The sequence below is a fragment of the Myripristis murdjan genome, chromosome 7 (assembly GCF_902150065.1).
Source record: "Myripristis murdjan chromosome 7, fMyrMur1.1, whole genome shotgun sequence".
In the NCBI taxonomy this organism is placed as follows: Eukaryota; Metazoa; Chordata; class Actinopteri; order Holocentriformes; family Holocentridae; genus Myripristis; species Myripristis murdjan.
The window spans coordinates 19,084,373-19,104,142 of record NC_043986.1 but is presented as its reverse complement, the minus strand read 5'-3'; the positions used below and the strand labels follow the sequence as shown (position 1 = coordinate 19,104,142).

Sequence of the window (19,770 nt, the reverse complement as noted above, 5' to 3'; positions counted from 1 at the left end):
TCCCTCTTATATTCATTTTTACAGGCTGGACGGTTTACCACCAAACGTCAGAGAGAGTCACCTATAAATCTAGTAGCAAACCACGCACTAGATTCCTCAGTGGACCCGTGTCTCTGTCCATCTGTTTGTATTTGTTCTTTTCTATTTCCCTTCGATCATTTACATCCTCTCTTTATTTCACGTTTCTCTTTTCTCTCAAGCCAGTTTTTTTTCTTTCATATTTGATAAAGTGGATCTTCTTCCTCACCCTCCTCACCGCCCCCGCCCTCAACATACATCACCTATTTTGTGTTCCTACCTCTTGCCCCCTCCTTCACAGCTCTCAAAGCTTGTGTTTTGTGGGTTGAATGTCCCCCATACAAATGCTTTGTGCACTGCTTCTGGCTTTAACAAGCAGACCCCACAAGCACACTGTTTATGGGGTACAGCTAGTCTTCCCCAAACATGGGCCTGAGGTCAGATCTGGACCAAGACTGTGTGCCTGTGTGTACAAGTGTGTGGGTGTCTGTGTGTGTGTGTGTGTGTGAGACCGCCAAAGCCTTTGTACCCTTTTTAATGTGTGTTTCCATCCACAATTTATTTTGACTGTATGATGTCTCACTAGTTAAGGCACTTTTGCCCAAGTCAGCAGTCCTCTGTTTACTAACACAGAGAAAGCCCCAACCCCTTCCCTGATAGGCCAGGCCCATTGCTGTGGTAGAGGAGAGCTCTCTCTGTCCCTCATGTTTGGACGGGGAAGACGTGCATGGTGCTGGCGCCAGGCAGGGCACTGATGGAGACTTGCTCCGCCATTTGAAGGGCTGTATCATCACTATTACTACTTTCTCTTCTTCCACTTCTCCTCTGTTTCCTGCATGTTTCTGACAAGTGCTGACTCTGGTGTCTTCCAGCTAGTATCTGTGTGCTCTTTCAGTTGGAAATTTTTATTTTATTTTTTGTTTTGTTTCACATTTTGTTTCACAGGCATTCGACAAATGCTGTACTAGCAGGGATCTGTCTTTTTTTTTAATCCAAGCTCTAATCTTCCTCCCTTACAACAATATTATCCTATTGTCACCTTCTCCTGCCAACTAATGGGCCTGTATGTGGCCAGGCGGGGTCAGTATTCCACATTTAATCATACATGGCAAATAAATCAGCATTATTAGGCCATCTCTTTGTGAAAGGGATTGAGATGATTGTAACCACATTATATTGCATTTCTATCAAACACAGCACTCTAGAACAAAATGCCACTAAAACCATGTCAGTGTGTCTGATGATAAGGTAGCAGTAGATGCATTGGATATCATGATGAATGTGACAGGACAAGGTCACTAAGACTGTAGGAAGTGAATATTTTTAAGTAGAACTTTTTAAAGCACTGGCATGATCCTTATTCAAAAACTATTGTCAGCATAAACAATAAAACAAGGGCTAAATGTGCTCTTTCTGTTTTAAGCGTGTCAGGTACACTTTCTATTTGTCAGCTTTTTGAATGACTGCACATTTTAAAGCAAACCTAGGCTCTTTCCACTTTCATTCCTACTCACTGATTTTTAAAACCCTGTGTCCTCCTCTCCTCTTTCTCTCTCCCTAATTGATTTGATAGCTGAGTGTGGCTTTGAAGCAGCTTGTCCACAGACATGTGCTGTGCTGTGTGGCCTAACTGTTTCTGTCTTGTGCTGTCTACCTTTTTATAGGGTCCACTCTGAAACGACTATGTCTAGGCAAAGAGCGCAGTAGTAGTAACTATCTCATTTACTTTCTTACTCTTAACTGTTTTTTACTTGCTGTCCTCACTCTTATTGTCTATGTGTTTGCATGGGTACCACTTTCTTATTTATATGTCCTTTGGACACTACAAAATGTGGCAGTTTTTGTTGAAAATGTGGGAAAATGTAGGTACAAAATCCAAGAAAAATTTGAGATTATGACATCTATTTACTTTTGTTCTTGTTCTGCATGGCAGTGTGCTGACTTCTTTTGAATGTTATATTGTGATCGCATATCAGCCTATCCATCTGTCTATATTCATGACTGTCACTTGTGCTATAAATCTCTGGCTGCTAGGTTTGCAAAATCAGCATGTTTGACTGTAATAAAATTGTATTCAGTATACAAAGGTACTGTGGTCTCCTGAAAACCATTGAAACTTTTTTGTTGTTGTCGAATGCCAGCGTGAAAGATTTTCTAGGAAAAATTATTCTGTTTTGTAGGATTACTATGATAAAAGTGTTATACAGCAGCCAATTGATTCACTGAAAAATGTTGAACTGGGCAAAGAGTAAAGACTCCTCTGTCTTTTCAGGGTCCTCTCAAGGTGCGGCCACAGCTCAGACAGCCTCCAATCAGACACAGTCATCACTCACCGTAGCTACACCCTCCGTGTCTCCTCAGCCAATCACAGGGCTAGCTCAGGTCCAGACCAACAACAGCAACAACAAGAGAGGCACCTTCACTGATGACCTTCACAAATTGGTGGATGATTGGGCGAAGGAAACTCTAGCAGCAGCCCAACAACCACGGCCCTCCCTAAACCAGATCAAACAGCAGAAACGTCAACAGGACCTGGAGGGCAGAGCCCCATCCATGGGAGCAGCCACACATGAGGTATCTGTTACGAAGAAGCTTTCTCAGAGAGAAGACATTTGGGGTCAGTCTTTGAGCTGCACTAAGGTCCATCCCATCTGATGCAGTTATGACACAGGAAGTGCACAGTTGGATCCCGTTTTTAAACTTCCCTTCTTGTTCCAGGTGAAATACCCCATCGTTCCCAACAAGTTCCAGCTGCCTCTTTCCTGCCCGCTGACTGCTGCTTTAGGCCCTGGTATGCTCCCAGCCTTGGGTCCCAACTCCTCAGCAATGCTCCCACCTGGGTACCTTTTACCAGCAGGCCCGTATGGCGGGATGGTGCCTGGTCCTCTTTACCCCCAGCAGTGGTCTGGCTTGCCCAGTCCTGTGGGGTCCATGGGTCCTGGAGGCCTGCTTGGCACTGCAGGAATGATGCCCTATCCCGCCATGGCCAGCGCAGGGGTCCCAGCCTTTCCCCTGATCATGCACAGCTCTGAGAATGGCCCCTGTTCCAAAACCACCAGGACTACCTAACCTGCTGCCTCCTCCAATTCTTCTTTACGCTGGTTCCACCCTACAGCTCCAAAAACAAACAAAAGACTTTCTTTGTGTTTATGGGCAAAAAGTCCAGCTCCAGCTCCACTCTGCTGTGGCTCTGTTATCAGCTGCTACACCAGAGCCATATGTGTACATAATTTGTGAGCTTGTACATACAGTGTGAGTGTTGATATCCTTTATACAACAACTATACCTACAGTTAAGCGTGTGTGTGTGTGTGTGTGTGTGTGTGTGTGTGCGTATGTATGTATGTATGTATGTGTGTGTGTGTGTGTGTGTGTGTGTGTGTGTGTGTGTGTGTGTGTGTGTGTGTGGTATATATGTTAATTATGTGCGTCTGAGTACTTAATGCTTTCGGCTTTGGTCTTGACGAAACTCACAGCCATACTAGACATATTGTCAGCGGGCACAATAGGGTGTTTCACCATATCATTCATTACAACCATTCTCACACTGATTTTGCCTTTCTCTAGATTTATGTACACTTTAAACACTACATGAGAATCCAAACACAGTGGCTCAAGATGACAGAGCAGTATTACTGATGAAGACATCCGAAGGAATGTAGTGCCTTGAACATAGCTTTTTTTTTCTGTGAAACAACGCATGTCCGCATCCAAGTGATTTTATTTGATGGTAGCTTGCGTGCCGCTTCGTTTTTAATGCATCGCAGACACTTTTTGTTTTTGGTTTACATATGAATGCCCTTGTAGTACTGCACTATTAACACAGTATATGCTCTTATTTAAATAATAAAATTATGTTTTAATCCTTGTTTACTTTCCACCCCTGTGACAGATGGAATGCCATGGTGGTGAGATGTACAGTTGCCTTGCAGAAACAAATGGTTAATGTATGACTAATGAGAGAGAAATAAGAAAAATCTAACAAAGCCAGCAGCCAAAATCCACTCTTTCAGGTCACATGGTTCAGTTGGACACAGCCTCTTTTTGATAGGATGGCAGCAGAGTTGACAGTGTTGTAGCCTAGTGCTCAGAGGGAAGGCAGTGTCTAGAGCCATATATACTGTACATAGTCCTTTATATATGCCTCTGGTAGTGTTACGTTCCGAATGTAGCAATGAATATGCGACGTTTTTGAGGCTTAAAAGTGCAATTTAACCCCTCTAAAGCTTTGATCGTGGCCTTGCCACAAGCCTTATCTGATGTGTGCAAAAGGAGCTAGCTGCAAAGTTGAACGAAAGTTACAAATCACCAAACAAACTATAGAAGTTATAAACCATCAAGCAAACTGTTGAAGCTGCACATCACCAAACAAACTACTGAAGTTACACATCACAAAGCAAAGTACACCACTGCAAAATATTTTCTTTTCAACTTGGCTCTCCTGTTATCCAGTGTATACTGTATGTAATTATTTCTTGTGCAATCACCAATTGAGTCTCAAGTGTTGACATTATTTGATGTTTAAAGCTTGATTTTTGATGCTGCTATTCTGTCTGAGGTGGTTCCACTGTACAGATGAACATTATATTCACGTAACATGGTACATTTGAATCACCCCAAGGAAAAAACCTTCTGAAGATGAATTCTTAACAAATGGGATGCTCAAGAAGCAGTGTTATTGCCTTGTTGAAATTTTGATGTTCTGTATCATTTCCCAAGTTACTTTTGGTAGCCTTATTTTTGATTTTTTTTTTTTCATTTGATTGTTCTAATCAGTATATTGCATAATTTAAATAATACTTGATGTCGGAGATTTGGACAACTTGTTCTACTCCCAGTTCTAGCCTGTGTTAAGCAGTTTCCAAGACTGTACATAGAGGGTGTCACCCCCCCATACTTTTAATCACTGATGAGCATGGCCAGCTGTTCATGTGTTCCACAAAGCAGAAATAAACATTAAAGCTACTAAGCTTAGATATTTCACTTCACAACTACACCAATGAAAGGTTGCAGCACCCCAATCCTGCCAAGCTGTGAAATGTACAGTTTTCTTGTAAATTATATTTGTACATTTTGTTTGTTTGACTGTTTGGGTGGGGGTGGGGGTCGCTTCAATGTATATTATTCCATCAATTCGGTTTGAATTGGACTTTTATAGAATATTATGCAGAGTCTTCTGCTTCGGTGAAATACTTCCAGTAGTAAGAGATTTCTGTTCTCTGTCACTCCTTATATATCTGGTATCTTTCGCTCCACCCCCTCTCTATGCTAAGTCATGGTGAGCAGAGGAGGGAATGACTACTGTTGGCATATTCATTTCAATGCAGTGAGCAAACATAGACGTGAAATGCGCAGAGGAGGCACAACAATATTGACAGGTGTGAGCCTACTCTGGTCATCTCACTTCTCCCTGGACAACGTCGCCCCCTGGTGAATATGCTCTTGGTCAAACGCTTGCATTTAAACTGTGTGGGATGCTTATGCCTGCTGTATTTCCCACTGCATTACCCAACCCAACCTTGTTAGCTGCACTCAAATCACAGACTGTACATGTTGAGAGAGAAATAAACATTATTTTGTGCTTGATGATATGTCTCAGCGTTGTTGTTTTTTGTTTGTTTTTTTACTTGACATTTTGATTTGTTTAAGCTTATCTGCATAGCGCACAGTTTGTGCAAGTCATACTTTCCAAATGCAGGCTATAAGTGTATATTTAGGGAAAATATAATAATCATCAGCGCCATTTACACATTTTGCATAGACGTTTTGACAGCAGCATCCTGAATTAAATCATGATAGCGTGCACCATAAAATATTTTGGACTGCAGCCAGCAGCGGCAAAGTCTTTTTTGTTTACAGTCATAGTGTGTAACGTTAGGCTATTAACTGAAAGTCTGGTAAGGAGTTTGACTAGACTTGCTATCAACATACCTAATATGCACAGCAGCGAACAAAATATTCATGTGAAATACATCCACAGATTCGTCACTTGGAATTTAAAAAAAATAACGACGGAAATATTTAACCTAGAAATACAACGAAAATGACTTCATAATCATCTCCATCTTTAACGATTTTTATATTACAGTTACACTTTGTTGAAAACGACCATAAAGCCCCCATTTTAATCTCAAAGCCAAAAATATAGATCCCGCTTTGTCTGACGAATGTGTCAACACGCTTCTATGGCGCACAGCAATGGTTGCCCCTTTTGTTCGTCGGAGTTCCTCAATTATTCCCATCACAATGAAATCACTGGGGTATTATATTGGTTTTTAAACATTTTAACTACACCTACGACCCGTGTAATCTCCCCGGGGATTATTTAATTCATTAAAAATCGATCCACAACCCGTCCGATCTGGTGTGAGGTTTCGCAGCACGCAGCCCCGAGGAACGCGGAGTAGTAAGTGTTTATAATCTAGATCGCTAAATGGTTGAACACTCGTGGTGTGGAGAGTTGTCTCACATTTTTTACTTTTCTCATGCTGTAGTCCTTTCTACGATCTTGTATTCAGTCTGTAGTTGTTACTGAAATACTGGCTACTAACACAGAGCATGGAAGTATGAACGGTATCACTCACAACAAGCCAGCACATTTTGTTATGCCACATAGCATTCCAAATTCATTTGTACTATATCAATGGGAACACTTAGCTGATGGATCTGCCTTAGCCGAGTAAGTAATCGATCTAGTCATACATGCTCCACTGCCTGCTAGTGTGGTATTAAGTTAGAAATACGTTGTACTGTCATTTAGCTGCTTAGTGTCAGGGATTCACAGGGTGAGGTCATTGTGGAGGGAAACATTGTAGCAGGCTGCCTGAGCTCCTAACGCTACAGTCAGGCTATGCTCAGTGTAACTTGCGAGCCCCTCTCTGTGTTACTAATGTTACACACTGCAGTTTTCAAAAAGCTAGATTATGAATATGTCCTCTTGGTGTGTGTGCGCGCACCGTTTTGAATGCATTAACTAGCTTGGTATTAGCACGCGCAAAAAAGCTCCACTTCTAAATGGAACTCGGAGATTTGAAAATGCAGCTGAGTGGAACACATGTCGATTGAGATTTTTTTAAAAAAACGCTACGTAGCTAAAAATAAACAACATTAACTAGCGAAATAATCTGGTTACTTGGAGAGTGTTTCTGTGTTGTTTTGCAGCTGCTGTTAGCTCGCTAGCTAACAGTGTCAGGCTGGTATGTTTCATTGTTTGGAGAGAGGAAGCAGCAACGCTAACGTTAGCTATGTTCGACTGAATTTGGACCGTTGGCTAACTAACGTTAACTGTTAGGTAGGTTTGAGTTTTTTTTTTTTTTTTAATTTTCCACTAATGTCTGCTGCTCGCGTCGGTAATTTAGCAAATGTTGGATGTAGGCATGAATATACTGCCAAACAAGACTAATGTGTAGATAATGACGCCGCGGCGGTTGTTGAGAGAAAATAGTCACCAGGAACAGTAGCTGCAGTAGGCAGAGTCTCTAGACCTGTTATCGAGGAAAATAGAGAGCATACATTTGGTTACCATGGGAAAAATGAGTTTGGTGGTCACGTGACTGCATCAGAACAGGTGCACAAGGTGCAGGCAGGATTTGGCTAGTGTCTGACTGCTTCATTGTATTTTAAATGCTTAAAATCAAGACAGTAATCCCTGCCTTTGATCCTCCCATGGTCCACCTTTTGCATTTTACCCTGTGTTTCAGATGTAAACTTGAACAGCATCTGTCCCAGCAGTGGCCCTTGGCACAATGGGCCTTGACTTTGACGTAAAGACGTTCTGTCACAATCTGCGGGCCACTAAGCCCCCTTACGAGTGCCCTGTGGAGACCTGCCGTAAGGTCTACAAGAGCTACAGTGGCATCGAGTATCATCTCTACCACTATGATCACGACAACCCAACTCCTGCACAGAGCATGCCCCAGAAGAAGAGGAAGGGACGGCCTCCACGCGTGTCACTGCTGGGCTCAGGGGATGGGGATGGAGGCGGAGGTAAGGGAGGTGGGCCAGGGCAAGGAGGGAACACCCCTGGCAGTCCCAGCCGCTCTGAGCGTTCTCACTCTCCAGGAAGAGAGACAATGACCTATGCCCAGGCGCAGCGCATGGTGGAGCTGGAGATCCAAGGACGCATCCATCGCATCAGCATCTTTGAAAACATTGATGTGGTGTCAGAGGAGGACAGTGAGGCAGAGGACCCTCCATCCTCTGGCACTGGCGGTGGTGTGGGAGGGGCGTGTAACGGCGGAGACAGTGGAGTGGGAGGCAGTGAAGCAGGAGGCAATGGCAAGGACAGGCCAGACACCCCAGCTGCTAATGGGGGCAAAGCCACTCCAAAGTCTGGGAAGCATAAGAGTAAGGAGAAGAAGAAAGAGGGATCATCTCATCACCACAGCGCTCCGTCTGGACCTGCAGTCAAACTCCCTGAGGCGGTGTTCAGAGAACTGGACCAAGAGAGACCTGACGCCCCTCCACGGCCCTCATCTTACTACAGGTGTGCATTGAGAGTTTGAAGCCCTTTCATAAATGTGCACCATGTGTAAGAAATTTGTGTTTATAACATGATATTGTAACATCACATGTTACACGCTTACTGACTCACTTTGTACAAAGACACATACCTTATGTTTAATGCAAAGTACACAGTACATGTTATGTGAACAGAAGACTACAGACATGCATGCACTACTAAATACACTGTCATACATAAATTCCTCACATGCATTGTGTACATTCTGTATTTTTACAGCAGCACAGAGGTAGTCATAGAGAGCAGATCGAGAGGCAATTCATTCTTTTTTTTTCTTTTTTTTAATGAGAGCAGACTGTGTCAGAAATATCGCTGAGCAAAGACAGTTTGGGTTACAAATAAAGTGACAGACTATACAGATACAATCATTCACCAGTGTGTTTGCAGCTTACCAGTTCATTGTTATGTGTGTAATGTGAAATGACTCAGATGTCAGTTTCTGCACAGTTTTGTGTCGGTGTTACTTTCTTTCTTCCTATGAAGCTGAACTTTGTGTAGTCCTACACTTTCATTTACCTATATTGCTTTTCCGTTCAGGTGGTTCATGTGCTCATAACCATGTTTTCCTTTCCTTTTCATTTCTGGGCTGCAGGTATATTGATAAGTCTGTGGAGGAGCTGGACGAGGAGGTAGAGTATGACATTGACGAGGAGGACTACATCTGGCTCGACATCATGAACGACAAGCGCCGCAGTGATGGTGTGACGCCCATTCCTCAGGAGGTCTTTGAGTACCTGATGGACCGCCTAGAGAAAGAGTCCTACTTTGAGAGTCACAACAAGGTACCTGATACGGCCATTGATCTTGTATAGTGGAAACTGTAAGAAAAATACTTGTCCACCAAAATATTTAATGAATGTGTCCAATCCTCATCCTCCCCTCTCCCAGGCTGACCCCAGCACTCTGATTGATGAGGATGCTGTATGCTGCATCTGTAATGATGGAGAGTGTCAGAACAGCAATGTGATCCTGTTCTGTGACATGTGCAACCTGGCTGTGCACCAGGAGTGCTACGGTGTGCCCTACATCCCAGAGGGCCAGTGGCTATGCCGCCGCTGCTTGCAGTCGCCCAGCAGAGCTGTGGACTGTGCCCTCTGTCCCAACAAGGGAGGGGCCTTCAAACAGACAGATGATGCTCGTTGGGCACACGTGGTGTGTGCCCTCTGGATCCCAGAGGTAAATTTCTACACAACATGCATGTTGAATTTGAACTACATGATGGAATGCTATTTTGAAAAGTAATCTGCTGTGCATTCTGTTGCAAGGCCTTCAGTATACTTTACATCAGAATCCTGATCACTTTAATTATCCAAGCACATTGTGTGTGTAACTAATTTGACCTTGTCAATTGGCACTTGAATATTACAAACTTATTTTATTATTATTATTATTATTATTATTATTTTTTTTTTACATAATACAGGACTGGCGCACAGGTCTTCTTCAGTGTTGCATCTCTCTAATCACCAAACCTTTTGGAATAAAGCATCACAGTCAGCTGGATTGTGCTTTCTCTCCTCAGGTCTGCTTTGCCAACACAGTCTTCCTGGAGCCAATTGACAGCATTGAGCACATCCCTCCTGCACGCTGGAAGCTCACTTGCTACATTTGCAAACAGCGAGGCTCAGGCGCCTGCATCCAGTGCCACAAGGCCAACTGTTACACCGCCTTCCATGTCACGTGCGCCCAGCAGGCGGGCCTCTATATGAAGATGGAGCCTGTGAGAGAGACTGGAGCCAATGGCACCTCCTTTAGTGTCCGCAAAACAGCTTACTGTGACATCCACACACCACCAGGCTCAGCACGGCCCCTAGGAGGAGTAGGAGGGGCCAGCATGGGTTCTTCCCACAGCGAGGGGGAGCTGGAGGAGGATGACGAGACCAGTATCGGCCATGATGATGACTCCAAGGGCTGGAGCTCTGAGCGAGCCAAGAGAGCAAAGGCAAAGTCCAGACTGAAGATGAAGAGAGCTAGGAAGATCTTGGCTGAGAAGAGAGCTGCTGCACCAGTGGTGTCTGTGCCCTGTATACCACCCCATAGGTACACATGCACTGCCTGTTACTATATGTTGGTATGTGGTGAACAAACTTGTCTATCAAATACAGTGTATGGGGGCAGCTGCATGGAGTGTAGCCAAGTGGTCAGAAACACCAAGATTCAAGCATTTGTATCCTCCAGAGTAACAGTTGTGTTTCTTGTACTCTAGGTTGAGTAAAATCACCAGTAATTTGACAGTACCTAGGAAGAGCCAGTTTATGCAGCGACTTCACAGTTACTGGACCCTGAAGAGGCAAAGTCGCAATGGTGTACCTTTGCTGCGCCGCCTGCAGACACACCTGCAGTCACAACGTAACATCGACCAGATGCCACAGCAGCCAGCATCACAGCTTCCTTCGGTAAGCTGCGTAACTGTTTCACAAAAAAGTAATCTTGTGGGTGTTTTTTTTTTGTTTGTTTGTTTTTTTTTTTTTCAAAACCTGACTATGTAACAATAAATTTATATGGGTGTTACTACCATCTGCATACTGTCATCTACTCTAAAATGTTTGTGCGTGTTGATGCTTCAGAGGGACAGTGAGGAGAAGCAATCCGCTCTGAAGGAGCAGCTGAAGGCTTGGCAGAGGCTAAGGCACGACCTGGAGAGAGCCAGGCTGCTGGTGGAGCTCATCCGCAAGAGGGAAAAAGTCAAGAGGGAGACGGTGAGGCACATGAATGCGATGCATTTCTATGGCTAATAGGAGTCAAAACCCTAACTCTAGTGGTGGCACTACCAAGTTCTACTCACTGAGCTTTATTTGGCTATGAAAACGGTGCTACTCCTGCCTTTGGAGTAACCTTCCTGCTACTGTCAGACAATCAGATACAGCCTCAATATTTAGGTCCAAACTCAAGTGTCTTTTATGCAGTGCAGTCTACATACAACCCTCTTTAGTAGTTTGATCATAATCATTGCCTTCAATTTGTCTACCTGTATGAAGTCTGCCATTCACTTACTTCAGACTTTTCCCTGTACTATCATCTAAAGCAGGGGTCACCAATCATGTGCCATGGAGGGCCGAGAGGCTGCAGGTTTTCATTCCAACCAAGACCTCCACCAGGTGATTTCACTGATTAGCTCCTCCTTTCTGATACAAGGTGAGGTGATCAGTGAAGTCACCTGGTAGAGGTCTTGGTTGGAATGAAAACCTGCAGCCTCTCGGCCCTCCATGGCACATGATTGGTGACCCCTGATCTAAAGTGTGCAAATACACACACACGGCTCCATTTCATGCACTTTGTGATGCATTTGCTATTTTTGATCCCTTGATTTAATAACCCTACTTTCTCTTTATTTGTGAGTTGTGTTGTGCAGGCAGTGGGTGTGTTTGCAATCTGTGTTTAACTCTGTGTGTGTGTGTGTGTGTGTGTGTGTGTGTGTGTGTGTGTTCAGATTAAAATGCAGCAGATGGTGTTAGAGATGCAACTCACTCCCTTCCTGGTGCTGTTGAGGAGTACATTGGAGCAGTTACAGGAAAGAGACACCAGCAACTTTTTCACTGAGCCTGTACCTCTGGCAGAGGTAAAGGCACACACTCACACTCACACACACACACTTAAGAGGTATACATATTCAAGTCAAGTCAAGAGATCTTTATTGTCATTTCCACATACATAGAAACGAAATAGGGTACTTGGGGTTCAGCAGCAGCTGGATAGGTAATAGAAAATAAAATAAAATAAAGTGACATGCCATAAAAGTTATTTATTTATTTATTTATTTATTTATTTTTAATCTGATTCTAAAATTAAAATTTTATGTGATCATGTCACAAAAGTAAGCCTAATAATGTCTGTTTTTCTTTCTGTGGATCTGTTTTAAAAACCTGTGTCTGCATATCTTTTTCCCCCCTCTCTCCTCCCATCTCTTTACATTGCTTTCTTGGTGTGTCAATCCAGACCTGTCATTTTAGTTGTGGAGTTTTAGCGTAATTGGACATCAAAAGGGTATTAACAAGTTTAATGTTGGTTTACTTTCTGTCTGACTACACACTGACATCTGTACTCACCATTCACTGTACATAAACAATGGATCAGGTTAACAGTACTGTCACTCTACCTGTTTCTATTCACCCGACTCTCTAGGTGCCAGACTACCTGGACCATATTGACACTCCCATGGACTTCCAAACCATGTGGAACCTGCTGGAGTCCCATCGCTACCTCACTTTTGAGGCCTTTGAGGCTGATTTTGGCCTCATAGTCAATAACTGCCTCAAATACAACGCCAAGGACACAGTCTTCTATCGCGCTGCCCTGCGGCTCAGAGAGATGGGTGGGACTGTCATAAGGACCGCACGGCGCCAGGCTGAGCGAATTGGCTTTGACTATGAGACGGGCATGCACCTTCCCCGAGAGTCCAGCCCAGACAGCCAGCATGATCGAGAGAGAGACAGAGAGAGGGAACGGGAGCGAGACAGGGAGAGGGAAAGAGAGAAAGAAAGAGACAGGACATTGTCCTCCAATGAGGATGGTAAGTCATCTGCTTTATGCACCAAGTTTATGGCTGTATTTTTTTCTTTGCAGGGATTTTATTGACTGCTGCCAAAGCCTTTTTTACCTGCACAAAAAACAAGCTGTTAAATCATTTTCACTCATTTATTTTTCCGCAGTGAGACCACCTGACCAGCAGATGGTGCATGTCAGTCACACCTTTCAGTTCAGTAGTTTGCCAAGCAGGGGAAATGGCAACAGATGACTATTCTTAATACTGCTTGTTTGGCTAAAACAGAAATGACTTTTCCTTTACTTTAATGTTCATTTTTGTTGGTCTTTTATTTAACTTTTAACTAGCTTAGTTAAAACTGCCTTGGAAAGAATTAATTTCATGGGGCTCCCTGGTAGCTCACTGGATAAAAGTTAAGGCTGAGTCCTGATCGTAGTGACCTGGGTTTGAATCCGACCTCAGGCCATTTTACTGCATGTTCTCTCTCTCCCCTGCATTTCCTGTCTCTCGCTACTGTGACTGTCAAATAAAGTAGAAATGCCAAAATAGGAAAAGATTTCATTTCATGACACTTGGGGATGTCCTGAAATCAGAACAGCAAAGTTCACTGATGTGTAAAATGATGTCATTGGGCCCTGATAGTCAAAGCACTGTCAAAGATTTAAAACGTTTCCTCTTCTGTCAGTTACAGTCAGATTTGAAATCTTTATTTCTTTACCTTTATTTTCTTTCTCTTTGTCTGTCTGTGCTCTTTCCCTCCCTCACAGACCTGCTTTTACCAGAGAACCGGCGACGACTGCCATTGGAGGAGCAGCTTCGTTTCCTACAGGCGCGTCTTGAGGAGGTCAGTTCTGGGAAGCACAGCATTGGTCAGTCTCGCAGGGCCAAAGCCCTAAGAAAAGAAATGACCGTCATCAAGAGGAAGCTGGCGCACCAGCGGGAGGGCGGCTCTGGTTTGGGAGCCAGGGATTCTCTGGGAGGAGGAGACCGTGGTTCCTCCCTCCCACACCTCCCCTCCTCAACTGGACGCCATGATGAGGGGGGCGAGAGCAGTAGCCAGGAGATTGGTGGCAAGGGTAAGATAATGTACATAAGTGATATAGCAATAAAACACAACAGGAAATTAAGCAAATAAATACAAATGTAAATAGATATATAAACATAAATCAAAGCATTAAGTATTCATGCTTGTGAAGCTTTTTATTTGCACATGATTTGAACTATGTAATCTGTAATAATAATGCACTGAAGGCAGACATATAAACTCCTTGCGTTTACCACTTCATAGTTGTTCATTCGATTGTTTCTGTCCTCTCAAGACCTGAGTGTGTCCTCATCAGCCTTGGCTCCAGAAGTGGGCCGTCGGACCTCTGTACTCTTCTCCAAGAAGAACCCCAAAACAGCTGGGCCTCCCAAAAGGCCAGGCCGCCCCCCAAAGAACCGGGATGCAGGCTACACTGGGACGGGGATGAACCCTAGCCCTATTGGGCCCCCCCAGCTTCCCCTGCTGTCACCATCCAGGCAGAGAAAGAGACCCCGCAGCCCCCACAGCAGCTCCAGCTCTGAAAGTGACAGTGACAATGACGACCTGCTGCCTGGTACATCAGAGACGCACACATTAAACATTACCATTCAGATTTGTGTCATGCACACACTTGTTTTTGCATGTATGGGTATTAATCGAAAGTTCTCTCTGATTCTCTCTCTCAGGTTTGCCAAGTAATGGTTTTGATGGAGGGAATCAGCCAGTAACGGAGAGCTTCCGTGTGTACAGAAATGAGCGGAGCCTCCCTCGTTCCAGCTCCGACTCTGAGTCCACAACCAGTAGCAGCAGCAGCGCAGCTTCCGACAGGACCAGGTGAATAGGGCACACATACATGATCAGTAATACCACAAAGGGCATTCTATACTTTCTGATGTTGCAGAAGTGTAAGCATCACCCAAGTAGCCATAATCAGTAAGGAACATGTGTACTGGCCACTGACCACCAAGAGAAAACCAGAGAAATCATCATCCAGCAATCTGATTATCATAAGAGCTGTTATAGTACCTAACCAACCATAGCTAACTGTACTGCCTGTTGGATTAAGATGTAAGTATGTTGTTACCAGCTGACTGAGACCTCTTCCTGTTGTCTCTCAGCACCACTCCCTCTAAGCAGGGCAGAGGCAAGACATCCTTCTCTCGCTCAGCCTTCCAGGAAGACAGCAGTGAGGAAACATCAGGCACTGAAAATGACTCCTACTCTGTCGGCGGCTCACGAGGCGTTTCACACTGTAAGCTCATTCCCATACACCTGACTGTACATGCAAGCATATTCAGTCTACACTTTTGTTTCCATTTACTTAGAGCGTGAGGTCTTCCATAAAATGATTTGATATGTATCTTGGGGCACCAAAAAAGCCATTGTATCTTTGAGCAGGTCAGCCATTCAATATGACTGTATTCCTTTTTGATTTTTTCCAGTATTATCTGATCAAAGACCAATGCAGATAACATGCCTACTATGATGATGTTCTTTGTTTACTCCGGTTGGCAGTCAGCATTATTCATATAACTAAGATCTGGTTTGTCGCACATTTTACTGTGACACAAAATGTAAATTTCTTTGACTTGACTATGTAAATGAACTTTACAGTTCCAACTGTATTTTACATTATTTGAGCACAGAGAAAACTTAACGAATGCTTAAAAAGATGAAAACCTTCATTCCACCTCACAAAAAATAAAGGATTTGGCCAATGAGTTCATGCAGTACTCAAAATGTGACATACTGCAGTGGTAGAGTAAAATGCAATGGCGGTTCACAACCACTTCTTTGTGTGTGGTTGGTAGTGCAGGTTTGGGTTTAGATCATATGTAGTAATTGTGAAAATCAAAGCAAAGTGTAAAGAAGCGTTCAAAACAAAACAAAAACAAAAAACCCACAATGCTTATATCTGTTGCTCTGCTTATGTGACCCTTGGGCCAGTGCGCACCTCACAGGAACACAGCTTTAACTACATTCTGTATTCACAAAGGAATGGCAGCTAGTCATAACACTTTGGCATGAAGGTGTAAAGAAAAATGCTAAAGAAGTTAAGACTAATAAAGAAATGAGTGGTTTTTCCCAGTTACATGACACCTGATAAAATTTGCAAAAGGCAGCACTCCTCCAGCTCTTACTAGGTCCTGCATTTTTGACTTGGTGTATCTGTATCTTGCACAACTCTTCTAGTCCTTGCATTTAAAACAGATGTACCTTTCACCCAAACTAGTTACACAAGCCTCAAACAGTATAGTGTATCAAGAGAAATGTGCATCTGTTTTGTTTTCTCTTTGCTTGTGATAAGCGCTTATCGCAGCATCATATTCACGGAACCTTCATTCCACAAGAGATGAGGTTGAGTAATATCACTGTCTTCCTGTTCCTCTGTTCCCTGCTGTCAGTGGTGCGGGGCCGGGGCCGATCTGGATGCTGGATGACATCTGACGACTACTCATCCCTGGATGCTCTGGATCTGGTGTGGGCCAAGTGTAGGGGTTATCCCTCCTATCCTGCTCTGGTGAGACATAAATAACAAGGCCAAGACTATGTCACAGAGCCAAGCCATTATAAAATAACTGTTACTGTTATCCATCAGTTTGGATATCTAACCGGTGGGCTAATTCTCCTTTCACAACCTGCATGTAGATCATTGACCCCAAGATGCCCAGGGAGGGTGTGTTCCACCGGGGTGTCCCCATCCCTGTGCCCCCCTTGGATGTACTGAAGCTCGGGGAGCAGATGACCCAGGAGGCCAGGGAGCACCTGTTCTTGGTCCTCTTTTTTGACAACAAAAGAACCTGGTCAGTGTACTGGTTCATCTTTATTTTTCTCATTGCCATCTATCATTCAGTCTTAGCATGCCACTCTGTGCTGTTTGTCTCTTTCTTCTATAGGTTTCTCCCTTAATTGGTAAATACTGTAAAAACACAAGACACAGCACAGATGACTTCTGGTGTTACTGGATGTGTGCACACAAGTAACACTATAGCACTAGAAGTTCAAAGGAAACTGTGCTCTCAGTACTGAAGTGCAAGATAGCAAATATCTATGCCGCTTCAGGAGAAATAGGGCAGTCGTGGTTTGAAAGAACTGAAGAGGAAGGGGAAAACATGATGTATTTTAGGTCATGATGTGCAGCATAATCACTAGGGTTGTTGCAAGGTGATTTTTGTTGTACAACTATGAAATGAAATGAAGGAATTGAGAGAGGTGAGAAAGGCCAGTATCATTCTTGATCTTGAAGTGCCCAAATTTCAAAGAACTGCGGACTTTTTTTTATCTCTCATTTAGGTTGCACATGAAATGATTTCACTTCATACACCTTCAGAAGTAGCTATTTACTCTGTCTGGCATCATCAACAGTTTGTATAGTATATGTTGTGAGAATTGTATGGTTCATTGTGCATTTCTATACTGTACAAAGGAGTGAGGTCTGCACACTGTTGAACTCCCAATAAGCTATTTTATTTTCTTCTTCTCTTCTTTGTGTGTGTGCGTGTACATGCAGGCAGTGGCTTCCACGCTCTAAGCTAGTACCCCTGGGAGTGGACCAGGAGCTGGACAAGGAGAAGATGCTGGAGGGCAGAAAGTCCAACATCCGCAAGTCGGTGCAGGTGGCATACCACCGTGCCATGCAACACCGCAACAAGGTGCAGGGAGACCCCAGCAGTGAGACCAGTGACAGTGACTGAACACACAAACACACACACATACACACACAGACGCAAACCTCATGCGTTGGTCAGGTGTTGATGTGGTGTGTGGGATGTGTCTCAGTTTAGAGCCCAGCACTATATCCCAGACCACAAGGAACAGTGCCAGTAGCACCAAGTGGAAAGCACATCCACTACATAGGCCCCAAGATGCACACACAAGTACACACACACACACACATACACACATGCACGCACCTTGCCACATACAGCCGTATTTAATCTGACATGTAAAATATTGTATTTAAGAGAATTGAAAAAGGGTATTAATAATGATAATGAAAAAAAGATAATATGTCCAGAATCATGATTCAGAATATTCCTTGTATGTGGTTGACATGATGTTTATGAACAAACAAAATTATGGTCTAAATACACAAGAAATGAACCTAGTATTACACTATGATGCATCCATGCAATCTGTGGCTCTCCCTGTCATTCTCACATATACACATACATTCACACATGTAATTTTACCTAACAGGGAAATGCGTATACTGTACATTCAAGTGCACACACTTTGAGTGTGGCTGCAAATGCCATCACTCGAGCATGTGTTCATGTCATCCACACCCCAGGAACCCCGGTGCTAGTGTCCAATCATTTGACAGAGGAGCACAACGTGAGACTGCACACAGCCAGTCAACTGTGAGCAAACCAACTTCCTTTTTATTTATTTTGCTTACTCCTCTTACCAAGGTCCATAGACTTGTTTCATTGTGGACTATCACTAATCACTCCAGCTACACATGGCAACATTGTGCAGTCCTTTCGTCCATCATTTTGTCTGTATTTATCCCGTCTTCTGTTTCTATGTTTTTGTTAAATGTCTGTCTGTGTCATGCAGGCTACTGGTCAATGAATAATGAAGACTAATTGAAACACATGATCGCCTCACTGTCTGTCTTAGTCTCAGGCCGATGGCTTTAGAACTTTTATATATACAGATTGCATAAAGATAGAAGTTTAATAAAAAATAATTGAGTTTTTTACACTTCTTGGCTGTGTTCATTGTGTGTCTGGGTGTTTGAAATTGGATAGATTTCAACTCTTGAACCCACATTTTTACAATGAAAACTCCTGCCTTGTTCTGGAAAATGGCGAGTCATGATTGACTCTAGAAATTTATTTAACTCTACTCCTCTGACTCACATATTCTGACAGCACCCAAGTTGGCAAAACCAGCCAGCTTTCTTGTAACTGAGTGGGACTGTTGATACTGTGGACACATGAGAACCTGTGTTTTTTAGGTCCGTATTCCCACAAGTCTTGAGGTTAACTTATAATCATTCTTTAGTATGATGAAAGAATATTTGGCATCTTGAAGGCTGAAATATCTGACACTCTCCATGGGCCCCCAGGTGTGTTTCACCCTGCCTGCAGGGTGTTACGTTCCAGGAAATGTCACAGCATATACATCAAGTGAAGCCTCTTCATAAGCATTGTGAATTGATGTGTTGAGTGTGGTTGAGTCTGTGACATCCTAGTGTCTAGCATGCTGGGAGGTTTTTCAGGTTAGTGCATTGTGTGGATGTGACGTGGTATAGGTATGTGGTCTGAATGCTGTCAGTACACAAATCCAAGTGCTTCTCACTTCAGGTTTCCTGCTCTGTGCAGTACTCCCCTAGTAAGTAAAATACACAGGTTCTCACTTTACACTGGTTCTACCGGTGCCTCAACGTCTTTATATAAACAGACTCACAGTGTTGTAGATATATATCTATATAGATATAGATCTATGCACTGTTTTTTTTTTTTTTTTTTTTTAAGAAAAGATTTTTTCTGTGGTTTGCATACTGCACAAGCCATGGCTTTTGCACCGACTGCTTAGTATATGGTCACAGTACAGTATAGCTGCAAGCTGCAGGTATCAACTAAGACAATTCATTTGGTAGTCGATGGCTGTTTCTGAATTGTAACAGCTATATATTTATTTTAGACTGAGGTCCCTATTGCTGCAAGCATGAATTTTCAAGTACATGCTGGCCTGTAACAACTGACAATCTATG

The 19,770-nt window shown here is 43.4% G+C and overlaps 2 protein-coding genes across 7 annotated transcripts in view; both read left to right on the top strand.

The window, feature by feature from the left end:
- LOC115362316 (serine/threonine-protein kinase WNK2) overlaps positions 1-5,604 on the top strand; it is a 52,756-nt gene extending 47,152 nt beyond the window's left edge. For 3 of the 4 annotated variants that reach the window (XM_030056196.1, XM_030056194.1, XM_030056193.1), the window contains 4 exons: positions 25-123; positions 1,683-1,727; positions 2,291-2,592; positions 2,737-5,604. In XM_030056196.1, coding sequence (XP_029912056.1) covers positions 25-123; positions 1,683-1,727; positions 2,291-2,592; positions 2,737-3,087 — 797 coding nt within the window. In that variant the 3' untranslated portion in view covers positions 3,088-5,604. The remainder of the gene's footprint in view (positions 1-24; positions 124-1,682; positions 1,728-2,290; positions 2,593-2,736) is intronic. The other variant, XM_030056195.1, reaches the window with a different exon arrangement.
- Positions 5,605-6,194: 590 nt separating this feature from the next.
- Positions 6,195-18,755, top strand: brpf1 (bromodomain and PHD finger containing, 1). 3 transcript variants are annotated; one of them, XM_030056197.1, is made up of 16 exons: positions 6,195-6,423; positions 7,718-8,502; positions 9,131-9,320; positions 9,427-9,714; positions 10,061-10,578; positions 10,745-10,934; positions 11,106-11,237; positions 11,969-12,097; positions 12,661-13,048; positions 13,789-14,097; positions 14,341-14,619; positions 14,732-14,879; positions 15,164-15,297; positions 16,451-16,566; positions 16,695-16,849; positions 17,557-18,755. In XM_030056197.1, exons 2-16 carry the CDS (start codon positions 7,763-7,765, stop codon positions 17,738-17,740), a joined length of 3,900 nt encoding a protein of 1,299 aa, XP_029912057.1. In that variant the 5' UTR covers positions 6,195-6,423; positions 7,718-7,762; the 3' UTR covers positions 17,741-18,755. The 3 variants fall into 3 exon arrangements, with proteins under 3 accessions (XP_029912057.1, XP_029912058.1, XP_029912059.1); XM_030056198.1 differs by lacking the exon at positions 6,195-6,423 and adding an exon at positions 6,465-6,696; XM_030056199.1 differs by lacking the exon at positions 6,195-6,423 and adding an exon at positions 6,754-7,308.
- Positions 18,756-19,770: the final 1,015 nt, after the last annotated feature.

What these genes read in the sequence shown, in the direction of transcription:
- brpf1 (XM_030056197.1), top strand. Translation starts at nt 7,763, where the DNA reads ATGGGCCTTGACTTTGACGTAAAGACGTTCTGTCACAATCTGCGGGCC. An exon ending in CGGCCCTCATCTTACTACAG is followed by an intron (nt 8,503 to 9,130) that starts GTGTGCATTGAG and finishes TCTGGGCTGCAG; the next exon opens with GTATATTGATAAGTCTGTGG. An exon ending in ATTGTCCTCCAATGAGGATG is followed by an intron (nt 13,049 to 13,788) that starts GTAAGTCATCTG and finishes CCTCCCTCACAG; the next exon opens with ACCTGCTTTTACCAGAGAAC.